Source organism: Seriola aureovittata, chromosome 15 (assembly GCF_021018895.1).
Source record: "Seriola aureovittata isolate HTS-2021-v1 ecotype China chromosome 15, ASM2101889v1, whole genome shotgun sequence".
Lineage (NCBI taxonomy): Eukaryota > Metazoa > Chordata > Actinopteri > Carangiformes > Carangidae > Seriola > Seriola aureovittata.
Window position 1 is genome coordinate 25488311 of NC_079378.1, and position 11025 is coordinate 25499335.

At 40.6% G+C, this 11025-nt stretch overlaps 1 protein-coding gene across 2 annotated transcripts; it reads left to right on the forward strand.

Moving 5' to 3' along the window:
• Positions 1-1402: 1402 nt before the first annotated feature.
• LOC130182095 (protein phosphatase 1D-like) lies at positions 1403-10158 on the forward strand. 2 transcript variants are annotated; one of them, XM_056396689.1, is made up of 7 exons: positions 1403-2092; positions 4858-5086; positions 5614-5738; positions 5854-6035; positions 6176-6403; positions 6743-6830; positions 7955-8093. In XM_056396689.1, exons 1-6 carry the CDS (start codon positions 1573-1575, stop codon positions 6824-6826), a joined length of 1368 nt encoding a protein of 455 aa, XP_056252664.1. In that variant the 5' UTR covers positions 1403-1572; the 3' UTR covers positions 6827-6830; positions 7955-8093. The 2 variants fall into 2 exon arrangements, with proteins under 2 accessions (XP_056252664.1, XP_056252663.1); XM_056396688.1 differs by lacking the exon at positions 6743-6830 and having other exon boundaries at positions 7955-10158.
• The last annotated feature ends 867 nt before the right edge of the window (positions 10159-11025 follow it).

Below are 11025 nucleotides of genomic sequence, written 5' to 3' on the forward strand. Positions count from 1 at the left end.
CATAAAGTCATCCTGTCAGTAAATGCCACTTAATGGGAATGATAATGTGACGTCATTTGAGGTGATTCCAATTTAAGCAAACTGCTAATGAAGATGCAAGTCTTTCAAGTGTCCATATGTTGACCATTAAAATAATGAGGCTGGTGAACATTTTCATTTCAAACCTGTTTTTACATGATAAAACAAAACTTAATGTCTTTGTCATAAAATAACAAGGCAATAAAATTTTGCTGAAGAAAGAAATAAGTGTTTATACGTATTTTCTGTCAAGCATTAATTTGCCATTACAGCGGGTCTGAGAGATTTAGCTTAGTTTTGAGTTAGCTTAATTTACTGTTTTAATAAATGGTTATTTTCATAATATTTAAAAGCTCCATGTTGTAATACTGCCTCTAAAAATATATTTGATATATTTGTGAATGATAGACCCATAACTGTCACAACCTACAGTGTCTGGCCTCATCAATCAACAACAACATTACAGTAACACCTCTGAGTATTATCCCTGCACAAAACAGATATTATCTATACTGTGATCTTCTGCACATCCTGCTCAGCAGGAGTTTTGTCAACACATTTGTACAGTTTTTTTTTTCCATTGTTTTATTTCTTCAATATGTGTATCTGATTGTGTAGCCTACTGAAGCAGACTGAGAGACCACTTAAAGGCTCAGGAAACCTTTGCAGGTGTTTTGAGTTAATTAGCTGATTAGACTGTGACACCGTGAGTCTACAATTTTTTTTTCACAATGTTCTAATTTTCTGAGATCCTGAATTTTGGGTTTTCATTAGCTCTAAGCCATAATCATCAAAATTAAAGAAATAAAGGCTTGAAATATTTCACTGTGTGTGTCATGAATCTATATAATATATGAGTTTCACTTTTTGAATTGAATTACTGAAATAATTTTTTTTTATTTTTCCATGATATTCTAATTTATTGAGATACACCTGTATAAATAATAAATTATAAGGAACATGGGGAAAACAACAACGTTATTAACTGGACAGAGGCGAAGAGGTGAAATGCTGCCCCCTATGGAGGTGGGTCAAGTAGCACGATCTTTCACATTGTACCTTTAAATGTTGTTAGCTTACTTTCGCTGTTGTTCTGCCATACTGGACTGATTTCTGTGCAAAACCTGCTACATTAATGTCTCCTAGTCTCTTCATGAGTCGTTAGATTTAAGTTATCTTGAGTTATCATAATCATGTGAAAGCACATATATGACAAATTGAGCATGGTAACATCGCGTGAGTCATGGAGGGGGGTCACATTGCAGTATTTTGTGGTTTGTAGTGAGATCGATACATGTAACCCCAATGTTTCCGAGCGTCATTAAAGGCAGCAGAAGAGTCCGACGTGCCGTGCGTAGTTGCTACATTGATAGGTTGAAACACAGGACGTCATTACGTACAGCGGGACGTCTCGGAGAAGATAAACAAAAAGAAAGGAAGCCTTCGGCCACACAATCGCGGCAAAATTGGTTCAAAATTGAGGCTGCAAGCTACAGTTAGCGGCTACATGTGCCCTTTAGTTGCTTAGTTAACTACCAGTAGGCGTTCACAGTCATGGACGAGGCGATAGTTTTTCGTATGAGTGCATTTTCCGAGCAAGGAGGGAGGAAATACATGGAGGATGTTGTCGAGATAAGAATCGAGTACGAGCCGACGGCGTCGCCAGTCGAAGATTATCCAAAGTCGCAGAGACATGGAGGACAGGGGAAAGCGGAGAGTGAATCTGACAAACAGACTGAAACACACGAGACACATGAGCATGACGTCGCTGCCGAGTCTGGTCCAGCTTCTGCAGTGTGGGTGGAGAGTCTATCAAACGAGGACAGCGGCAAACACAGCGCACCGGCATCCGACGACACGGTCGCAGAGCATGTAGTCGACACTCGCAAGTCGGTGGCGTTTTTCGCCGTTTTTGACGGTCACGGGGGGCGGGAGGCTGCGCACTTCGCCCAGGAACATCTGTGGGATTTGTTGAAGAGGCAGCGGGGCTTTTGGTCGAAGGACCACAGTGAAGTGTGCGCCGCTCTTCGGAAAGGGTTCATCGCCTGTCATCATGCGATGTGGAAAGAGCTATGTAAGTGATCAAAGTTGAGCTCAGCTGTAATATTTACCTTCGTATTTATGTGTCTGTGTTGACTGCTGACTATCGGTCATGGTTGATCGATAGCAGACTGTCACATGAGGCAGTGTCCCACTCAGCTGGTGGGATGATCAGTCCTCTCCCCTCCAGTTACCAATGAACACTGAGCGCTCATGTGACCACGACACAGCGTTCACAGCTGACATGTGCCCTACAATACAAGGGATGGATGTTTTCATCATAGTCAAGGTTAAACCCTTTACAAATATAAAATACCGCGGGAAAAAAATCAATTGGTTTTCAGTGATCCTAATGATGTCAGTCAAATTCGGGTTTTGTAACAAGCCAGGCTGTTTTATATTCACCCTCTGCAACACAGGTTATGCCTTTTAACCGCAGTAGTACGATGGTGGCCATTCACTTTTAACTTAACAGAAACATAATGCATCGTCCTTTAATATCAAATGATGATGCAATACATCCACACACAAAAGCTTTAGACACTAAGTCAAAATAATGCCAGTAAAGTTTTTATCCATCACTTAATGTGAAAGTGCAGTAAACATAAAAAGTAAATAAATCAGTATTTGGTGTGACCCACCCTCAGCCTTTAAAACAACACCAGTTGTCCTCACTGCACTTGCACGGTTTTTCAAGGCATTTGGCAGGTAGGTTGTTTGAAGCATCTTAAGAAACTTCTCACAGCTGTTCTGTGGATTTTTGGTGTCTCCATTGCATCTAGAGTTTCAAAAATAAAGTCAATTAATCCATTAGTCGATTGACAGAAAAGGAATCATCTATTTTGATAACTGAATAATCGTATTAGTCATCTCCTATGCAAAAAGTGCCAGACATTTGCTGCTGAGAGGATTTGATTGTTTTCAGTAGCTTTGGTGTTTGGACTGTTGGGATATTCTAACAGCCATTTTCCACTTGTTTCTGATGATTAATAGACTAAACAAATAATTCATTGAGAAAAGTATGGGCAGATTAATCAATAATGAAACTAATCATTAGTTACAGCACTAATTCCTTCAGTCTCTTCATGTAATCCCAGAGTGACTCAATGATACTTCTTCTTGCACAGAATAGTTTTTGTTACTCTGTTTGTCTGGGCTCATTCCCCTGCTGCACAATGAGTTTGGGACCAATCAGACGCCTCCCTGATGGTGTTGCTTGATGGATACGAATCTAAACACACTAAAATGTCTAAACATTTGTGCTGCACTGTATCTAGGCAACTTGGTGCTACAGTGATCAGTGTAATCCAAGATGGCGTCAACAACTCCCCCATACCTGATACATGAAGCTCAGATCACACAGGTTCACTAGAGAGAGAGAGAGAGAGAGACAGAGAGAGCAGCACATATTAAACCTGGTATGATAAAATCTGGACAAACCCAGAAAGCCGAAGAGAACCTTTGACGGCATGCTGTGGATCAGCAGTGATAAGCACCAAGTATAAAAGAACTGTCTGCAACATTGAAAATGCAGTTTCAGTGTGTTTGGTTGAGTGTAATACTTATTAAATGTGAGGTGAATCTAATTCTAAAAACTAGCCTGAATAACATGAGGCTACTCTGCAGGGTTTTGTTTCTATGGTAACGTGGGTCAAATCTGTGAAACAGCACTCTGATCAGTGACAGGCAGAAACGTTTGTTCGTTTGTTTGTTTGTTTGTTCGTTGTTTGTTTGTTTGTTCAGAACAGGTGAGTAAAGTCTAGTGTATCTACAGTCCTAGAGGAGACAGAACCAAACTGTTGCCTGGAGTTACTCATGAGCCAACAAGCAAAAATGTAGTTAAGCAGGTTCAAAAGTGCAGATTTGCCTCTGATTCACTTTCAGGCTGAACTTCAGTTATATTTGTGTGTGTGTGTGTGTGTGTGTGTGTGTGTGTGTGTGTGTGTGTGTGTGTGTATGTGTGTGTATGTGTGTGTGTGTGTGTGTGTGTGTGTGTGTGTGTGTGTGTGTGTGTGTGTGTGTGTGTGTGTGTGTGTGTGCGTGTGTGAGAGACAACATTAACACTTTGATGACAGAGGGAAAGGCTTCTGATCTTATTCCTTATATTCATGATCCTCTTATGTTTGATTGGTGTAACTCAGACATACTGTCAGTTCAGAAAGGTTTTTAAAGTTTTTCTTCCCTTAAATCTACTTTCTACTTGCCCTCAACGTACCCTCTTCACAAGTTCAATCAATAAATCAACCAATCAGAATACTTTTATTGATATTCAGGGGGAAATTAGGTTACGTTACAGTTGCTCTCAAGAATGGAAATGTAACAGCAAAAAATAGAACATAAAATATAAAAATATGTACTGAAACTATATGTATAAATAGTATAAATAGATGATAGTTAAAATATAAATATAAATGCATTGGTATATGGTGTAATTGCAGAGTTGAAAATTGCACTGGTCTGAAACAACAGTAGAATGATTGCAGAGAATAGTATTGAAATATTGTATTGTTTTGTCAGAATTGCACAGTTGATATAATAAGTATGAATAAATAAATAACGGAGTAGCGTCTGCTGACCGGCGTGAAATAAGTCCAAGGGTGTGTTGACTCTGAGCGTCTGACACTTTGAAGGACAAAGTTGGATGGCCACAGGCAGGACGTCTTCCTGTGTTGTGAGTGACACTTCATTCATTGCTGATTACACTATCAGCAGTGTCCCCTTGGTAAACTGTGAACATAGTTGATCTATGAGTCGCATTACTCATTTTGAATCCTTTTTATTCATCTTTTCTCTTTACAGCCGAGTGGCCAAAGACCATTACTGGCCTGCCCAGTACATCAGGCACCACGGCCAGTGTGATTGTCATCCGTGGAGCTCACATGTATGTTGCCCATGTAGGGGACTCGGCAGTAGTGGTGGGAGTGAAAGAAAATGACTCTGATATCACACTCCAGGCACTTGAAGTAACACAAGACCATAAACCTGAACTTCCCAAAGAGAAGGAAAGGATTGAACGACTGGGTGGCAGGTGAGTTTTAAAGGACTTCAGAGCCGACTCTTTCTGTGGAGGCGTTTGTCAAGTTTGAATTATATTATAAGGGTTGGGCGACATAAATTTTCCAACCGTACACCGTCATTCAAACAACCCACAGGGGCCGAGTCCCTACTCCATTTTAAGCAAATGCACTCATTGAAGAGCTTGTTGTGAAAAAGAAAACAAAATCACCTTTTCTAAATTATTTTGGTTTTAAATGGAATGCAGCCGGCAAGCTGAAGAACCTCTTTGTACACGCATAGTGCCGGCAAAAGATTCTGACACAACTGGACAAGCCTCATTTAAAAAAAACAGAAAACCAGCCAGTGATGGAATCAGTCAATCATCAATAGCTGATATATTTGTCAGATCTCTAATCCCAGTCAGGGCCTGTGTCGCAGAGCTACATAACATCACATGGAGGGCAGATATTGTACCTTCAACAATGTTGTATAATCTGTCAGGCTTAAAAGCTTTGCTCTATATTAAGTTGTATTGTTGCTGTGTTCTTGTAACTGCAGTGTAATGAAGAAATCTGGGGTGAACCGTGTTGTGTGGAAGAGGCCCAGACTGACCCATAACGGCCCCGTGAGGAGGAGTACGGTCATCGACCAGATCCCCTTCCTGGCTGTGGCCCGATCCCTTGGTAAAAATGACACTTTTTTTGGGGGGGGAACGGATTAGGATCCAAAAAATGACGGTATATTGGGAATGAACATGTTTTGTGTAATTAAGTAGAATATGGTCTCACTTGCTGACAGGTGATCTCTGGAGCTATGATTTCTACAGTGGGGAGTTTGTGGTTTCTCCAGAGCCTGACACCACTGTGATGACCCTTGACCCCAAGCGGCATCGCTACATCATCCTCGGCAGCGATGGACTATGGAACATGATGCCACCCAAGAATGCTGTTAATATGTGTTACAGCCATGACAAAATGGTGGTACGTAGTGGTTAATACTAACTCACTGAGTTCAGAGTCGAATGTGGTTTTACATTTTAAATAGTTACAATTTTGAGAGGATAAAATCAGAGAAGGATTATTTTTATTAGCTGAATTTCTTCTCCTGTTTATTTCTTAAGGGGCCCAAAGGAATGTCTTGTGCTCGGCGGCTGGGATGCACAGCGCTGCTGTTTTGGAAAGAACGCATGCTCCGTGCAGACAACACCACAGTTATCGTCCTGGCGCTGCAGGAGCGCGGTGGACCACCCATCCCTATGCATCGGGATGAGATTGTTGTTGACATGGCTACTGGAATTGACCATGTACCATTCCCAGGAACTCCTTATAACACATGTGAGGTCCCGAAGGTCAGTGCCATAGCTTTGTTGCATCCTCCTTTGCTGACGTGTCATTAGGATGAACCATATAAGTCATGCAGCAAAATGACAGATATTTTCCAAATGCAGAGCCGGTCACTGAGGGCGACCTCTCTGACCATGGAAAAATATACTGAATATTTTTGTGTGTTTGTATGTTGTTTGCTATTCACTGTATTGTCTGTTATATATTCCAATCCATTTTTTATTGTCATTGTAATACTTTCACAGTTTAAATATGATGGTTCATAGACACCAACGGTCACACCAGCGGTTTGTGTCAGTGGACCACTGGTTCACCAAATCACTCTTTGTTTTCGGGGCCAACAGGCGGAGCATGAGGATGGCATGTTTTATGAAGAAGATGAGATATATGGAGAAGAACATGAGGGATGGACATGCCTGGAGTGGTAGTGAGGTGACTGCTCAGTAACAAAAGTATCAGAAGTGTCAGCAACACGATCAGCTCAGTAGTCCGACTCAACATGTTGAACCTGGTGGATATAAAAGTGACAGAATCCTCTCACAGTCAGTTAGTCCAGTCTGTTTTATTAGATTCAGTCGTACTGGCGTTAAAGTCCCACAATGCAGCTGTGGATCACTCACTTCTTTAAATGTGTTGCCCACAATTTTACCACAGTCATTCATGAAAATGACGTAGCCAGATCAAAAACACTGACTGTCTTTGTTATTTACAGACAGTTATCATCACGAGTGCTCTGAACTCTGCTCTCACTGTATAATTTAAAGGCAGGAAAGTATGGAGAGAGTCAGCAGAGGGAGACAGTGAAAAGGCTGCTTTGCTTATTTAAAAAACAACTGTTCAGTATTCACTGATGTACTGATGATGTTATTCCCAGGTAGAGCAGCTAACAGCTGACATCAGTCCAAAAAATGATGTTGCAGGTTTCTACCAAAGTTTGTACACTGGAGACTTGTGCTTTAGTAAAATGACAATCAGCTGGTTGGAGGTTGGACCTTTGGTTTTTGCCAAAAACACCAACAATACAAATATTTGAAATTGTTTAAATTTTGCAAAACTAATTCATAGTGCCAACGAAACGAAACGAATTACTACATTTCTCAAAATGTATTATTGAAGTGAATGTCATGACTGTGCCTACCTTCCTAATTACCCACCTTTAGCATTCTTTATTAGAAAGTCATATGTTTATATTTACTGCCTACACATCCTCTATAATCCACATTATCACTTGTGCATGCAGCACACCTGAAACTGTAGAACCATTTGAACGTATCTTAATCCAATATTGTTTTAAACTATTGTTTATTTCCATGAGTTTAGTCCATGAGTCATTGTTACAGCTTTCATCTGTGTGTCTCATTTTTAATGTTAGACTGATGAATGGCAAGTTGTGTTTCAAAGTTTTTCTTTATTCTTGACAAGAAAAAAAGGCTGAAATTCAAATGCTTTACATTTATAAATGTGTATTTTATTATTAATTAGATGTAATAATCATATAGATATGTTCAATAATTATATTTTAATAAAATGTTATTTTTTGATTGTCTTTGTTTCAGCGGAGTGATGCAGTGAATGCCCCCTCCCCCTTCAGAGAGACGTCCTCGTCTCTGGAGCAGACCTTTGGGCTGTATGAAGCAGCTTTCTGTGCCACGGCACAGCTCTTACCTGATGTGGACTCTGTGCGGGCCACACTGCCCCCCTCAGACGGTTCAGAGAAAGTTTTCGAAAAGCAAGACTCAACAGCCCAAATGGACTGTGGTACTTCCGCTCCTCCGTTAAAAAGGTCTCGCCGTTCTCCGCACACACCGCCTGGACTCCAAGGTCCTCACCGTCGGCTCGGCCGCTCCCCCAATAAAAGTTTGGCCCAGAAGACGCCTCACAGCAAAGCATCAAGTGAGTCATCCCATCAGAGCCGTGCTCAGAAAAGAGAAAGAAGCTCTTCTGAGGAACGCAGGATCCTCAACCAGCACCACAAGGCCGCCCTGTGTGTGTGCTGAGTCCTGTCTTATAAAAAGTGTTTCTTCCTTCAGACTAGAAGAATAATCTGCATCATGTCAGCGTTGCTCATGTGCTAGGTGTGCCACAGGCCTGTTCCTAGATGTATACTTTTATACAAAGTCTTTGTTTTTGTAAATATGTGAGAAATTTGAGATTGTAAATGTGTTGATGTTTTAACCTTTTCCCCTTGCTCTTCTTCCTGCCCCTCCCCCTTTAAATTTTACTGTTTGGAAATTTAAAATTTCAATTTTAGATTTGTTCAATCTACACAATCTATTTTCATACTTAGAAGTATGTACAGTATATCCAAAATATGTATTTTAAAGAAGACGGATCACTACAATCTGACGTAAAATCAGTTCACATGAATTGTGACGATTTTCCAGTCAAGATTTTTATGAAATGAATCAACTATTTTAGATTGTTTCGACCTGTCGGATGATACAACACGTCAGTCTTTCCTTGATTGGGGTTAATGACTCAGATCTTTGCTCTAAGATGAAATATGCTACTGTTGTTGATGGTTAGTTTTCATCTTACATTGTCCAGTTGGTGGTTAATAGTGTAGGCTGCATTGAATGGAGAGAAAGTGACGAGCAATGGTCTGAGGGAACTCTGCGGGTACTGATTATAAGTTTGTATTATTTGTTTTGTGGCTAATTATGTGTCATCAATTGTTACTGAGCTAATTGGTGAATCTTATGCATAACTTATGAAACAGTGTTAAAGGGTCAGTTCACCCAAATTAGAAAAAACACACTACAGTCTCTCTTTGAGTGAACCAGCCCTTTAATGATTCTTTCTTTAATGGATTGTCATTGTTTTATTTCAAGCACCTCAGTTTATCACCTGAGTCCCTGGGCCTTTGTAGACGTACACGTGTTTAAACAGTGGAGGCAGGAGTACAGGCTGCTGGCTGCGTGGACTGTCTACGTACTGTAGAAACCAGGATTAATACCTGTATCAGTGGCAGGTGGATTGGAGTCTGCTCTGACCTTGATGTTATTTGTATAGTTCATTCCAAGTGTCCATGAGACACTGTCACAGTTTGTGTCTTCCACTTTATTCTCGTACGGTTTGCCTCTGTAACTTGTTTAAATCCTCATGGTATGTTTATTGAATACAGTAAGTGCCCGATTCTTGGTTTATAGTAAATGATCAAATTGATAAGAGTTCTAACTTATGTTGATATGGCAGCTCACTTACTGTTCTTGCTGATTTGTTTGCCTTATTTTTACATTAAAGTGTCATGATTGCCTTAGCACATGAGTCAGAGGTGCTTTTCCACACGTTTTTACATGTTCGGGACCCAGACAGGTGAGAATCTCCAGGAGGTGTCGATGTAAGAGTGGCCGAGCCTCAACCGTTCATCATGCACCGTCAGCTCTACACCGGCGTCATTTTCCCCATTCACACTGCAGCACACTGAACCTGCGACATGTGGTTGATGTTTTCCAACAGCAGTCTGTTCGTTTTTGTACAGTACGTCAATATGCAATAGGAGTTTGTACAGTATATTATTATGCAAAGTAATTGTTTTTCAGGAGTCTGGCATGTTCAGATCTACTCTGTATGTTGTGAAGTGTCCAGAGTTAATGGATATTAATGAGCATGTGGTGTGTTTTGACAATTACAATACTTGTGTCTGGCTTCATATCCACTGCAGCCAGTTTTCAGGTCTAACTATATACGTTACATGCTTTGAAAGTGACTGGATATATAGTGTCTATGTGTTGTAATAAAGTTCCCATTTTCCACTCTGTGCTGTCGTTGACTGAGTTCTCTATCCACAGTTTTAAATGATATGATCAATGACTTAAACATGTTCCCGTGAACTGAGGCAGGACGCTGCCTGCTGCTGTTTCTGTTTACTGAACATCAACATTCATGGAGCCACTTCAGTAGGTGCACTTGCAGTTACATCATGTTCCAGGAGATGGCAGTAAAGTGAAGGGATTGAACAGTTGTGTCTTTATCATGCAGCATTTACAGGAGTGGTTCTCAAAGTGGGGTCCTTGAGGGGGTCCCTGAGGGTTCCCAGCAAAAAGGGGAATCATTCATTTGCACTATAATTCCATTAAGTAACACAAGGACAGAACATATGATTCCAGCCATGTGCTTCAAACACGTTCTGTAATCAAATGTAGAACTCAGATGAGGTTCTGTGATCTAATTTGTGTCAGTTCTGGGTCTTTGTGAAAAAGTTTGAGAACCACAGATTTACAGTAACTACTCTCTTCTGTGTCTTGTCACAGCTTTTAGTTTGAACATCTAACATCTGCTGTTTTAATCTAATAGGTCTTGGTCAGTAACATACAGCGGCTGAAAATGAAAATGACTAACGACTACTACTACTACTTGTTTTTTGCTTTTCGTTCACCGATGCGTTCCAGAAAATACACTTTAGCAACAAGTTGAGACGAAGGTCAAGAACGATGTCAAGATCAATTTTCAAACCAACGTGAGAGAGGTCCTGAGAGTGCTGAGAAGAATGGAACATGGAGCTCTGTAGATCAATGAGAACTGAGCAAACGCCATCTGCTGATGAAAATCACATGATATGGTCAAAAGCTCCAGACCAAGCGAGTAAGAAAAAACATTGGTATTAGATTGTTTTCTTAAATCTTCA

Excerpts from the sequence above, each read along its gene's own strand:
- LOC130182095 (XM_056396688.1), top strand. The coding sequence starts at position 1,573 with ATGGACGAGGCGATAGTTTTTCGTATGAGTGCATTTTCCGAGCAAGGA. Across the intron at positions 5,739-5,853 it reads GGCTGTGGCCCGATCCCTTG|GTGATCTCTGGAGCTATGAT; the intron begins GTAAAAATGACA and ends ACTTGCTGACAG. Across the intron at positions 6,404-7,954 it reads ACACATGTGAGGTCCCGAAG|CGGAGTGATGCAGTGAATGC; the intron begins GTCAGTGCCATA and ends TCTTTGTTTCAG.